Source organism: Lepus europaeus, chromosome 1 (assembly GCF_033115175.1).
Source record: "Lepus europaeus isolate LE1 chromosome 1, mLepTim1.pri, whole genome shotgun sequence".
Classification (NCBI taxonomy): Eukaryota; Metazoa; Chordata; class Mammalia; order Lagomorpha; family Leporidae; genus Lepus; species Lepus europaeus.
The window spans coordinates 821,474-835,522 of record NC_084827.1 but is presented as its reverse complement, the minus strand read 5'-3'; the positions used below and the strand labels follow the sequence as shown (position 1 = coordinate 835,522).

The 14,049-nt window shown below is 60.0% G+C and overlaps 1 protein-coding gene across 1 annotated transcript in view; it reads left to right on the top strand.

The window, feature by feature from the left end:
- Positions 1-14,049, top strand: part of ZC3HAV1 (zinc finger CCCH-type containing, antiviral 1) — a 59,662-nt gene that overhangs the window by 32,224 nt on the left and 13,389 nt on the right. Inside the window, exons 7-8 of the mRNA XM_062203280.1 lie at positions 353-527; positions 6,197-6,317. Of these exons, the coding sequence (XP_062059264.1) occupies positions 353-527; positions 6,197-6,317 (296 nt within the window). The remainder of the gene's footprint in view (positions 1-352; positions 528-6,196; positions 6,318-14,049) is intronic.

Genomic DNA, 14,049 nt, shown 5'->3' with positions numbered 1-14,049 from the left:
CTCAGAGGGTCTTGGACTATGCCCGAGCAACTGTCTCAATTTAGTAAGCGATTGGGAAATGACCTGCGAGTTTCTAACTCGCTTTCCAGCGTGGAGCCAACCTGCTGTTCAGTGGACACAGTTTTATTTGGGGATTTGTGGAAGGAGATGTCGTTTGTGACACTGTTAGATGTGTGCGTAGGCAGAGTGTGTCAGCTCTCGGTATTTCAGCTTTTCCTTTGTCTGTAGGATCCCTCTCAAGAAACGTAAGGGCCATTCAGCCCTCAGACTTCGATTCTGTGTTCTTGCTGGGGAAGGCAGCAGGTGGGAGACAGGGCAGGGCGGCGTTTTAACTTGTGCTTCTCTCGCTCAGCATTTCCATAGGAAATGACAAAATCAACTTCCAGAAAATGACTTGTGACTGTAATCCCATGCGCCGGCTCAGCACTCCCTCGTCGGTGACAGATCCAGACAGTTCTGTCTTCACCACCCAGTGGATCTGGTACTGGAGAAGCGAATCGGACAGGTGGATCCCGTATGGAGAAGAGGTGCGCTCCCCCTCACTGTGAGTGGGTCTCCCCTAAACTCAGCAGCGTGGAAGAAGAGCAGGCCATTCGTACAATGACTGATGTGTGCATGTTCACCTCTGGAGAAGGGATGTGCTAGAGGAATTAGTGCAGGAGAGAGAGAGAGAGAGAGAGAGAGAGAGGGAGAGATCTTCCACCCACTGGTTCACTCCCCAAATGGCTGCAAAGCCAGGAGCCAGGAGCTTCCTCCAGGTCTCCCACGTGGGTGCAGGGCCCCAGCACTTGGCCCATCCTCCACTGCTTTCCCAGGCAGCATTAGCAGGGAGCTGGATCAGAAGTGGAGCTGGGGCTCAGGTGCTCTGTGGGATGCCATTGTTGTAGGCCGAGGCTCAACTTTCCACCCCACAGCGCCAGCCCCTGCCCTCTTTCTCACTAAAGGGGGTCAGGAGTGGGCATTTGGCACAGCGTTTAGGATACCACATCCCATGTCAGAGGGCAGAGCCCCAGCTCTGCTCCTGACCCCTGCTTCCTGCTGATGTGCGCCCAGGGAGGCAGCAGTGTTGGCTCGAGTACTTGGGCCCCATCACCCACTCATGGGAGACCCAGAGTGAGTTGCCAGCTCCTGGCTAGCCTGACCCAGCCCTGGCTGTTGCAGGGGAGTGAACCAGTGGACAGGAGATACTTCTTTCTCTCTCTCCCTCCCTCCATTTCAAACAACTGAAATAATAATTTTAAGAAATGAATGAGGGTGGAACGTTGGCTAGTGTTGTGTGAGTTACTACGTAGATGTAAGAGGCGAGGGCTTGGAGCCAGAAGAGAGGGCGAGGGTGGGAAGCCAGAGGACGGACACAGATGGTGACACTGCTCAGGGCATCAGGACACTGAATTGGCCGAAGCAGCAGAGCCACTTCCGGTGCAGATGGCCATAGGATGCAGTGGGGGTTTGGATTCAGATGGCCTTTAGGTCTGGAGCTCGGTGATGCTGCCCGCAGAGGGGCCGGGGGGATGGGGACGGTGTCCCCTTCTTCCTTCCTTCATTCAGGGTGGGCTGGGGGAGGGGAGGGAAAGAGACTGAACTGAAGCCAAAGGCCGAGTCATGGGTGGGAGGGCTGCTGGGGGGCCGGGCAGCCTGTGGGCCCTCGGGGGTGACAGGTCTCAACGCCAGAGTCACTGCTGCAGCAGCACATGGCTCCCGACTCTTCCCTGGAGCGTGGCCGAGCCGCCAGGACGAAGGGGCACAGGGGCGCGGGTGTCTGCAGGGCTGAGGCCACCCCCCCACCCGCCGCCGTGGGGGCTGTGCCTATTCGCTGTGGTTTCCATGGTTTCTATGTTAAATGCGCAGTGTGCACTAAGGGGTTGGAGGACATTCCCATTACAGTGGGATTAGGGCCCCAGGGGGCCAAAAACTCCCAGTGGGGACCGGATACTCAGATTCAGACTTGGGCAAGTTCTGCTGCTCGTGTTCCCTCGTAAAACGCCAACAAATCTCACGGGGTCTCCAATACAAAGCTGCTGCCTGGCACTTTCGGTCAGCAGTAAATGCAAGGTGCTGGGGCCAGTGCTGGGGCTTAGTGGGTGGGGCCAGCATCCCGTATGGGCACTGGTTTTGGATCCTGGCTGCTCCATTTCTGATCCAGCTCTCTGCTGTGGCCTGGGAAAGCAGTAGAAGATGACCCAAGTCCTTGGGCCCCTGCGCCCACGTGGGAGACCCGGAGGAAGCTCCTGGCTCCTGGGTTCGGATTGGCCCAGCTCTGGCCATTTCAACCATCTGGGGAGTGAACCAATGGATGGAAGACCTCTCTCTCTCTCGCTGCCTCTGCCACTCTGTAACTCTGCCTTTCAAATAAATACATGAATCTTTAAGAAGAAATGCAAGATATTTAGAATTTGACTATCTGTAAACACTTACGATGCTGCACTCATTTAGTCTGGGACACACAGTTTGTTCTGTACCTTGTCCTGTGTCTCGATGATGGAAGCCCGTCCCAAGTGGGCTTTTGTGTCATTAAACAGAAAATGTTCAGGACCTGGGTTCAGTGTTCCCATTGGCTGTGCAGGGCGAATGAAGGTGGTTCCAGGAGATCTGGACCCGACACAGTGAGTGCCTGGTTTCTCAGGGGGCCAGGCTCTGCCACCCAAGTGCGCAGCCCCTGGCTGCCTGCAGGTCGGGATGTTTACAGAAGAGAGTGGACGCAAGGGCCTAGACGGGGTGGGGAACCTTGCATCTGCCAAGGGCCATTTGGATATTTGTGGCGTCCTCCGCAGGCCATACAGAATGATCAGCCCGGAAACCAGCCTGCTGTGGACTGATTGAATTTGCTGTGGTTGCCTTGGTGGGGCCAACCACATGATGTCACAGGCCTAACTGGCCCACGGGCCAGGTGTCCCCACCCCTGCTGGCTTCTGTCTGCTCTGGCCGACATTTCAGGCAGCTGAGAGTTAGGGTCTTCTCCAGGAGGAACTTTGGCCAGCAAAGAGTGTGTGCACACGGTTTGACGTCGCTTCCTGGGAGACAGGTATCCCTCTGTGGACACTGCAGCGCTGTGTGACCCAGGACTTGTAGCAGCATGGCTGGTGGGCAGCGGGTGGGGCGTGGGCAGGCAGGCAGCAGTGGGGGACAGAGTGCGCGGGGCCGGGCGGAGGCTGGTGGTTGCTGGCGATGTCGGCCCCCACGCAGCTAAGCATCGTAGCCATGACTCTGGCGTGAAGCATGGCGGGAGTTCATGGCCTGAGGAACTATGTAGAGTAAGGCAAGCCATGGCTCTGGAAAGCCAAGGTCAAGGTGATAATTGAGGAACAGGACAAAAGCCGAGACCTGGTTACTGCAGCCAAGACACAAATCCAAGTCAAGGAGAGCAAATCACTCAAGGCTCTGCCGGCCATTGTTCCCGCTCTTCGAGGCTCTGCCGTCCCATTGTTCCCGCTCTTCGAGGCTGTGCCGGCCATTGTTCCCATTCGTGCAGAACTGAGGTGCTGTGGTTTACTGTAAGACTGGCCACTCCTGATCAAACAGGGGTTCCTGGCTGCTGCCTTTGGCTTGGCACGTACCTGGCTGCTGTGGGCATTTGGCAGTGAGCCAGTGGATGAGAGCTCTGTCTGTCTCCTGCAGTCTTTTTCTCTTGAATAGATAAATCAATAAATAAAAATTTCAAAAACATAAAAATATACTCCTATGCAAGAAACATCTGATAACTGACCCAAATGTCACGTAGATGTAAGAGAGGGGAACGGTTCCGGACTTGGACAGTTGTCTCTGGACAGAGCCTTGCGGTCAGTTGGCTGCGTGACCTCCTGCCGGCTGCGGGCCATGGCAGCGGCGTGCACCCGATGCTCTGTGAATCCTGTAAGTGCTGCTTGACGGAGCCTGCTCGGCTCGTCTTTGATGTGGGCTGAGCCTACGGGGACATCCCCCTTGGAGATGGCGCCACCTGCTCAGGTGAACACTCGGTACAGTGTTCAGGAAGACCCGAGGAGGCAAGGGCGGAACCAAGACGCCCAGACACTGGCCTGGTGGCCCTGTGCTGTGCAGTATGACAGTCACCCACAAGGAGGCTCTTTAATTTTGAACTTTAGTTACACTTTATTAAGTGTTCAGTTTCATGGCTGAAAAATGGTCACATGTGGCCAGACCACGAAAGAGAGAAAATATGCCAGTCTGGCACGTGACCATTTTGAGTTAAAGGTGGTTGGAAAACAGCAGGTGCAAGGCGGTCACTGTGGTCTTCCTTGTGCTCCTTGAAAGCCGGTGGGATCCCACGGGACACGTCCTCCGTGTGACGGAAGGGAAGCAATGTTCTTATCCTCCGGGACAGCGCCGGGCTGAAGGGTACCTGTACAGACCTAGCTGGACTAACCCTTGTCCTCGCCGTTTCTCCACCCATGTACCCACCCCAGAGCAGCCCCTCTGCTTGTCACATTTTCACAGCTGTCCAATTCAGTAAGTAAGGGTTCGGTTCCAGTAGCATCTTTGGGACTTTGCTGTCTTGTGCAGGCCCCCGTGCCGGGTAAGCTCGTGTTGAATAAATGTGTTCGGTTTGTTTTCCTTGGGGTAATTCTCCAACCCAGCTGAAAAATCCTAAAGGGTACAGGCAAACTTTTTTTTTTTTTAAGGATTTTATTTATTTACTTGAGAGGCAGAGTCACAGACAAAGGGAGAGACAGTGAGAAAGGTCTTCCATCTTCCACTACCCCAATAGCTGCAATGGCCGGAGCTGGGTCAGTCTGAGGCCAGGAGCCAGGAGCTTCTCCCAGGTCTCCCATGTGGGCAGGGGCCCAAGGACTTGGGCCATCTTCTGCTGCTTTCCCAGGCCATAGCAGAGAGCTGGATGGAAGTGGCCCAGCACCCATGTGGGATGCCGGCACTGCAGGCGGTGGCTTCGCACGCTGCGCCACAGTGCCAGCCCCACACCGCCATATAGGGTGTACAGAGAATATTTCCATCGCTGCAGAACGTTCTGGCAAACAGTGGTCAGTGCGGTCCATAGGCCAGCACCACTGGGAGCTGTTTGCAAGGCAGAGTCCAAGGCCCTTCTCCCGTTTGCTCTGAATCAACATTCGCACTTGCACAGCATCCCCGAGACGCTCAGGAGAAAGGCTCCGGGCTTTTAAGCCAGGCACGGCAGGCAGCCAGGGAGTACCGCCCATCAGCCGCAGGGACGGGGGCGCCGTGCCACCCTGGCCCACAGGTGCTGCCCCGGAGCTGCTGGCTGGGCCTGGGGGAGCACGTGGTTCACTGGGCCTGTTCAGCCGCGGTGTCGTTTCCCATCCTCCTGATGGGTGCTGCATCCGAAGTATGGCCATGGGCGTCTTCACGGGATGGCGGAATTGTTGGGTGCTGTGGGTTGAGAAGGCTCACTGAACTCTTCCACTCCTTGTCCTCAAACGTGGCAGGCTGGGTCCCAGTTCACGCTGTGCATATTTGGACACAGCTCTTCTGCTCCAGCCAAGACCCTCTGCAGGCTAAGCAGACCCCCCCCCCCCCCAGCCCTCTGCCCCTCTGCGGGCTAAGCTGACCCCCCCCCCAGCCTTCTGCGGGCTAAGCAGACCTCCTCCCCCCCAGCCCTCTGCCCCTCTGCAGACTAAGCAGACCCCCTCCCTCCTAGCCCCTGCCCCTCTGCGGGCTAAGCTGACCCCCCCCCCCCAGCCCTCTGCCCCTCTGCAGGCTAAGCAGACCCACCCCCCAGCCCTCTGCCCCTCTGTGGGCTAAGCAGACCACCCCAGCCCTCTGCCCCTCTGCGGGCTAAGCCGACCCCCTCCCTCCCAGCCCTCTGCCCCTCTGTGGGCTAAGCAGACCCCCTCCCCCCCAGCCCTGCTGCCCCTCTGCGGGCTAAGCAGACCACCCCAGCCCTCTGCCCCTCTGCGGGCTAAGCCGACCCCCTCCCTCCCAGCCCTCTGCCCCTCTGTGGGCTAAGCAGACCCCCCCCCCCCCAGCCCTCTGCCCCTCTGTGGGCTAAGCCGACCCCCTCATTCCCAGCCCTCTGCCCCTCTGCGGGCTAAGCAGACCACCCCAGCCCTCTGCCCCTCTGCGGGCTAAGCCGACCCCCTCCCTCCCAGCCCTCTGCCCCTCTGCGGGCTAAGCCGACCCCCCCCTTCTGCCCCTCTGCGGGCTAAGCAGACCCCAAGTATCTGTGAGATTTCCTGAAAGCCTACACTGGAGTCCTTACCTGTTGTTATTATTATTTTTTAATCAGAACAACAACCAGCCAAGTTCGAATATCGACTCTTCGTACCTGGAGTCTTTGTTTCAGTCCTGTCGGAGGGGGATTGTGCAGTTTCAGGCCGGGTCTCGAAACTATGAGCTCAGCTTCCCAGGTAAGTGTCGGTGCTTCGTGTGCCCGTGGGAGGGGAGCAGACGGGATGTGCGCCCCCGTGCCCAGGGAGCGGTGCCCAGTGGCTGTTCTGGAGCCCTGGCTCAGACAGGCGCTTGCTGTGCAACCCTGGGAAGGGCAGGCGGCCTCTCTGGCCCAGGTCCCTCAACTGGAACATCAAGGAATTGGACCAAGTAGACCGGGCGGCGGGAGGGGTGTGTGTGTGTGCGCGCTTCCGGCTCTGCCGTGCCGAGTTCTGGCTCTGGGTGGGCAACGTCCCAGGCTACAGCTGAATTTTACAAGGCCATGGCGGAGTTTTTTGGGCACCTGCAGAGTTCGGGAATCTTGAGGTTCCTTCTAGGCTTGGTCGTCCAGGTCAACGGCTCCGTCCATCACTTTGACTAAAGCACTTTGCATTCCTCTGTGGCTGTTTGCAGCGCTGTGGACAGGTCTTCCAGCTGGCTCCCACTCCGCGTCGACGAGGCTCGCGAATGCCCTGTTGGTCGCACACCCCCGGATGCTGCCAGCACGCGGCAGACCCTTGTCCTTTGGGGCCCAGCGCTGCAGGGGCCTGGGGAGAAGTGCGCGAGTCCCCAGGCGGCACCTGGACCTCTTGCCGTGTGCCGAGCAATAGGGCTTCCAGGGCCTTTAGACCAAGCGTTCTGCACGTCGAGATGCTAGAATACGCTTGCCCTCTCGTGCCCCAGAGTCTCTCTCAGGACGCTGTTTCCCAGAACAGAAAGTGACAGGCACGAGGTCTGGTCGAAGCCTTCTGTGCTCCTACACAAGGGGTTGCCTGTGTGCCAGAAGGCAGCGGCTGAGGAAATCGGGACAGGACGGTTCAGTGCCGTATGGCATAGTCACTACACCTGGTGGCCCCAAAACCTGTGCGGTTGCAGCAAAGTTTGAAGTTGTTAAATGAAAAAGGCAGAATCCCGGGTTTGCACCTAGGGCTTTTCTGTTTGTGCATTTAAATGCAAAAGGTTTTAAAAATGTAATGTGTGTGATACTTGCAGCAACGTGTGTGTGGACCAGACTGGGAGGCAGTGGAGAAAGAGGGAATCTGTATCACTGGGCGATAGAATTAAAGATGATTTAAATTTAAAATGTTTTCTTTGGTGATCGAACAGGGCAGTGGAGAGACGACAGCTGCTGTTCCCAGAATCCCGCTCAGAGTAGTTCACAGGGTTCCTGTCTTTTCTATTTCTTTTTATTAAAAATACTTTATACAGGGGCCGGCGCTGTGGCGCAGTAGGTTAATCCTCTGCCTGTGGCACCAGCATCCCATATGGGTGCCGGTTCTAGTCCCGGCTGCTCCTCTTCCAATCCAGCTCTCTGCTATGGCCTGGAAGAGCAGTGGAGGATGGCCCAGGTCCTTGGGCCCCTGCACCCATGTGGGAGACCGGGAGGAAGCTCCTGGCTCCTGGCTTCGGATCAGTGCAGCTCTAGCCGCTGCAGCCATCTGGGGAGTGAACAGTGGAAGGAAGATCTTTCTGTCTCTCCCTCTCACTGTCTGTAACTCTACCTCTCAAATAAGTAAATAAAAAATCTTTTAAAAAATACTTTATACAAAAGGCAGACACGTGTGCATGAGTACACACACACATACACTCACACACGCCCTCAGACACACACACTCACGTAGACACACACGTGCACAGAGCCTCTGTCTGCCAGGTCACCTTCTCAAATGCTCAAAACGGTCAGTGCTGGGCCAGGGCTGGAGCTAGAGGCCAGAACTTCTTAAAAAAATTTTTAGGGGCCTGTGCTGTGGCACAGCAGGTAAAGCCGCTGCCTGCAGTGCCGGCATCCCGTATGGGCACTGGTTTGAGTCCTGGCTGCTCCACTTCTGATCCAGCTCTCTGCTGTGGCCTGGGAAAGCAGTAGAAGATGGCTCAAGTCCTTGGGCCCCTGCACCCTCATGGGAGACCCCCTCCAGGTCTCCCACATGGGTGCAGGGCCCAAGCACTTGGACCATCTCCGCGGCGTTCCCAGGTCTTTAGCAGGGAGTTGGATGGGAAGTGGAGCAGCCTCATGGGATGCTGGTGCCCCTGAGGACAGCTGAACCCGCTACGCCACAGTGCTGCCCACTAGAGGCTCACACGAGGGTGACAGGGACCCAGCTACCTCCGGGGGTCTGCCCCGGCAGGCCGCTGAAACTGGGAGCCAGAGTAGGAATCAAACCCAGGCACTCCAGTATGGGATGCAGGCGTCTGCTTTTGTTTTCAAGATTAATTTATTTGACAGGGAGAGAGAATCTTCCCTGTGCTGGTTCACTCCCTGAATGGCTACACTAGTGGGTCTGGGCCAGGAGCCAGAGCCCCACTGCAGCCTCCCACATGGTGGACAGGACTGTGAGCTGTCTTTTGCCTGTTCCTAGGCGCTTAGCGGGGAGCTGGGTCTGCAGCCGAGCAGCCGGACTCGGACAGCCTCTGATAGGGAGCAGGTGTCTGGAGGGGCAGCCTGACCTGTGCTGCCACAGTGACCCTCTACCTGCCAGGCCACGAGCTTGCCCTGTCTCTTCTTTTTCTCTTTTATTGATTTGAGAGGCAGAGAAAGAGGGACAGATAGAAAGAGAGGCAGAGACGAGAGAGGGAGCTCCCATCTGCTGGGCAAACCCCAAACATGCACAGAGACCTGCAGAGGCCAGGTTGGGCCTGGTCGAAGCAGGAATCAGAAATCAATCCAGTGCTGTCCCTGTGCTGTCTCCTAATAGTTCCAGAGTTTCAGCTTTCACATTCAGGTGTGTAATCCATTTCTCGTTGATTTTTGTACTGGTGAGAGATAGGGATCTAGTTTCATTCTTCTGCTTGTGGATATCCTTTGTCCCCATAACGTTTATTGAAAAGACTATCCTTTTTTCCATTGCGTGTTCTTAGCACCTTTGTCAAGGATGAGTTGGCTGTGGATGTGTGGGTTTACTTCTAGGGTGTAGATTCCGTTCCACAGGGGTCTGCTTTTATGTCAATACCATGCTGTTTTAGTTACTGTAGCTTTGTAATATATTTTAAAGATTTTATTTATTTATTTGAAGGGCAGAGCTACAGAGAGGTGGAGGCAGAGAGAGAGGTCTTTCATCCCCTGGTTCACTCCCCAAATGGCCGCAACAGCTGGAGCTAAGCTGATCCGGAGCCAAGAGCTTCTCCCAGGTCTCCCATGTGGGTGCAGGGGCCCAAGCACTTGGGCCATCTTCTACTGCTTTCCCAGGCCATAGCAGAGAGCTGGATTGGAAGAGGAGCAGCCAGGACTTGAACTGGCACTCATGGGATGCTGGCACTGCAGATGGCAGCTTTACCTGCTAAGCCACAGCGCCGGCCCCTGTAATGTTTTAAACATTTATATATTGCAGACACAGAGAGACAGAGATAGATTCCACCTACTGGTTCACTCCCCAGATAGCCACAACAACCAGGTTTGGTCCAGGCCAAAGCCAGGAGCTAGAAACTCCAACTGGGTCTCCCAGATGGGATCAGGGGCTGAAGTGTTTGGGCCATCTTCCGCTGCCTTCCCGGGGGATTAGCAGGAAGATGGATTAGAAATGGAGCGATTGGGAGTCAAACTGGCACTCTGACAGGGCTGCCTGCACCCCAAGCAGTGGCTCACCCTGCTGTGTCACAGCGCTGGCCGCAGGGTTCCTGGGTGAGATCGTGCCTGCACGCAGGGACAGTGGGACTGCTCTCTGTTCACTCCCTCTTCTCTCCCTCCTGCCCGAGGGCTTTCGCGAGGACTCCAGTGCCGTGCCGAGCCAGAGTGGTGAACACGGGCCCAGATCTGGTGGTGTGTGTCTGGGACTGTCTGAGGGTATGGTGTGTAGGCTGGACATAGTATTCTTGGATGTTGTCCTTTCTCCCGTTTGGTTCAGTGAGAATCCCTTCTCTCCTGACTTGTGGGAGCTCTCTGAGGATCGGCCGTCAGGCACGCGGGGCTCCTTGCTTGGGTCCGTCGTCGCCTTCTCGGTCACCGGGGGAGCTTGGCATCACCGGGCTTGGGTGGCGGGTGACCTCTGACCTTTCTGCAGGCTCCTCTGGCCTGGGGTGTTTTGTCCTGACCTCGTGCGCTTTCCTGGCCTATCCGGGGCTTCCTGGGCTCCGTGACCTGACTGCCTGCCGGCTCCCGCTGCTCCGGACCTCCCGCAGGCTGCTCCGCGCTCCGCCTTCCCCTCTGTTGCCGGCCGACCTGAGCTTGAGCCCGGCTCCTTCCGTTTGACCGCTGCTCTCACCGCCTTGCGTGCCGTCAGCCTCACGCCGTGTGCTCTTCAGCTGCAGCATTTCTGCTTGCGCGCGTTTAATCATTTCCATCTCTGTTAGACAGAAGGTCGCATCGTCTCTGTGTCCTCCTGCGTCTTGTTGGATTTCCTTAAAACAGCCGTTCTGAACCATCCTCCCAGCGTCTGGACAGTTCAGCTCTGGATGTGGGCTCTGGTGCCTTAGTTTGCTCTTCAGGCTCCCTGGGAGTGCCTGGTGCTCCTGGTACACAACACCATGTGCACACTGAAGCACTGGTGACAGCAGCCTGGCTTCACTTGGGGCCATCCTTCTAGAAGTTCCAGGCGGTTTGTTTACTGTCGCTGGGCCTGTGGGTGATTCTGCCGTTGCTGCCCTAGGTGGTACGCCAGGTCGGAGTTGGCCAGGTCTGCCGTTGATAGCTTTTAGTGATGCGGTCTTGTAACACGCCGCAAACTCAGATTTTCCCAGAACTGCCCTGTGGAAGTCCGTCCCTCCCAGCCTCTCCCTGGGCCGGCAGTCCGTCCCTCCCAGCCTCTCCCTGGGCCTGCAGTCCACCCCTCCCAGCCTCTCCCTGGGCCGGCAGTCCACCCCTCCCAGCCTCTCCCTGGGCCTGCAGTCCACCCCTCCCAGCCTCTCCCTGGGCCGGCAGTCCGTCCCTCCCAGCCTCTCCCTGGGCCGGCAGTCCGTCCCTCCCAGCCTCTCCCTGGGCCTGCAGTCCACCCCTCCCAGCCTCTCCCTGGGCCGGCAGTCTGTCCCTCCCACCCTCTCCCTGGGCCGGCAGTCCGTCCCTCCCAGCCTCTCCCTGGGCCGGCAGTCCACCCCTCCCAGCCTCTCCCTGGGCCTGCAGTCCACCCCTCCCAGCCTCTCCCTGGGCCGGCAGTCCACCCCTCCCAGCCTCTCCCTGGGCCGGCAGTCCGTCCCTCCCAGCCTCTCCCTGGGCCTGCAGTCCGTCCCTCCCAGCCTCTCCCTGGGCCGGCAGTCCGTCCCTCCCAGCCTCTCCCTGGGCCTGCAGTCCACCCCTCCCAGCCTCTCCCTGGGCCGGCAGTCCACCCCTCCCAGCCTCTCCCTGGGCCTGCAGTCCACCCCTCCCAGCCTCTCCCTGGGCCGGCAGTCCACCCCTCCCAGCCTCTCCCTGGGCCTGCAGTCCACCCCTCCCAGCCTCTCCCTGGGCCGGCAGTCCACCCCTCCCAGCCTCTCCCTGGGCCTGCAGTCCACCCCTCCCAGCCTCTCCCTGGGCCTGCAGTCCACCCCTCCCAGCCTCTCCCTGGGCCTGCAGTCCACCCCTCCCAGCCTCTCCCTGGGCCGGCAGTCCGTCCCTCCCAGCCTCTCCCTGGGCCGGCAGTCCGTCCCTCCCAGCCTCTCCCTGGGCCGGCAGTCCGTCCCTCCCAGCCTCTCCCTGGGCCTGCAGTCCACCCCTCCCAGCCTCTCCCTGGGCCGGCAGTCCACCCCTCCCAGCCTCTCCCTGGGCCTGCAGTCCACCCCTCCCAGCCTCTCCCTGGGCCTGCAGTCCACCCCTCCCAGCCTCTCCCTGGGCCTGCAGTCCACCCCTCCCAGCCTCTCCCTGGGCCTGCAGTCCACCCCTCCCAGCCTCTCCCTGGGCCGGCAGTCCGTCCCTCCCAGCCTCTCCCTGGGCCGGCAGTCTGACCCTGGGCCGTCAGTCCGTCCCTCCCAGCCTCTCCCTGGGCCGGCAGTCTGTCCCTCCCAGCCTCTCCCTGGGCCGGCAGTCCGTCCCTCCCAGCCTCTCCCTGGGCCGGCAGTCCGTCCCTCCCAGCCTCTCCCTGGGCCGGCAGTCCGTCCCTCCCAGCCTCTCCCTGGGCCGGCAGTCCGTCCCTCCCAGCCTCTCCCTGGGCTGTCAGTCCGTCCCTCCCAGCCTCTCCCTGGGCTGTCAGTCCGTCCCTCCCAGCCTCTCCCTGGGCCTGCAGTCCGTCCCTCCCAGCCTCTCCCTGGGCTGTCAGTCCGTCCCTCCCAGCCTCTCCCTGGGCCTGCAGTCCGTCCCTCCCAGCCTCTCCCTGGGCCGTCAGTCCGTCCCTCCCAGCCTCTCCCTGGGCCGGCAGTCCGTCCCTCCCAGCCTCTCCCTGGGCCGGCAGTCCGTCCCTCCCAGCCTCTCCCTGGGCCGGCAGTCCGTCCCTCCCAGCCTCTCCCTGGGCCTGCAGTCCGTCCCTCCCAGCCTCTCCCTGGGCTGTCAGTCCGTCCCTCCCAGCCTCTCCCTGGGCCTGCAGTCTGTCCCTCCCAGCCTCTCCCTGGGCCTGCAGTCCGTCCCTCCCAGCCTCTCCCTGGGCCGTCAGTCCGTCCCTCCCAGCCTCTCCCTGGGCCGGCAGTCCGTCCCTCCCAGCCTCTCCCTGGGCCTGCAGTCCGTCCCTCCCAGCCTCTCCCTGGGCCGGCAGTCCGTCCCTCCCAGCCTCTCCCTGGGCTGTCAGTCCGTCCCTCCCAGCCTCTCCCTGGGCCTGCAGTCTGTCCCTCCCAGCCTCTCCCTGGGCTGTCAGTCCGTCCCTCCCAGCCTCTCCCTGGGCCGTCAGTCCGTCCCTCCCAGCCTCTCCCTGGGCCGGCAGTCCGTCCCTCCCAGCCTCTCCCTGGGCTGTCAGTCCGTCCCTCCCAGCCTCTCCCTGGGCCGGCAGTCTGACCCTGGGCCGTCAGTCCGTCCCTCCCAGCCTCTCCCTGGGCCGGCAGTCCGTCCCTCCCAGCCTCTCCCTGGGCTGTCAGTCCGTCCCTCCCAGCCTCTCCCTGGGCCTGCAGTCTGTCCCTCCCAGCCTCTCCCTGGGCCGGCAGTCTGTCCCTCCCAGCCTCTCCCTGGGCCTGCAGTCCGTCCCTCCCAGCCTCTCCCTGGGCCGGCAGTCTGTCCCTCCCACCCTCTCCCTGGGCCTGCAGTCCGTCCCTCCCAGCCTCTCCCTGGGCTGTCAGTCCATCCCTCCCAGCCTCTCCCTGGGCCTGCAGTCCATCCCTCCCAGCCTCTCCCTAGGCCGTCAGTCCGTCCCTCCCAGCCTCTCCCTGGGCCTGCAGTCCATCCCTCCCAGCCTCTCCCTGGACCTGTGGTAGTCTCGATTCCTTGTCTCGTGTCCCTGACTGCCACAATGCGAGATCACCTCCGGAGCCCTCAGCCCAGCAACACCAGCGCCCCCGCTGAGGTGGGCTCGCTGCCCGGCACTGCCCGTCAGCCACTGCTGATGCTGGCTGGGGTGACGGAGCGCTCAGCCGGGACCACGGAGCTCTGTGGGGTGCTGAAGAGGGGCCAGTGGCTCCGTCTGCAGGTCCTGGCCTGGGGCAGGACTGCTGGGAGCTAGTCTCTGCTGGGTTTGATCAGCCTGGCACTGAGTCCCAAAGCAGCCGTGGGACTCCACGCTGCCTACTCCAGCTTGTAGGAGAGATGGTAGAGGTGGTCCCGCGGCTACTCCTCCGGCAGGCTGTAGGTGGCTCACACAGTCGCCAGGCCCCGTGTAAGCCTGGGCTGCACCTCAGGCCTGCAAGAGGCCAATGGTGCTCCATGCCAAAGCAGGTCTGTCTCAGTGGGCACAG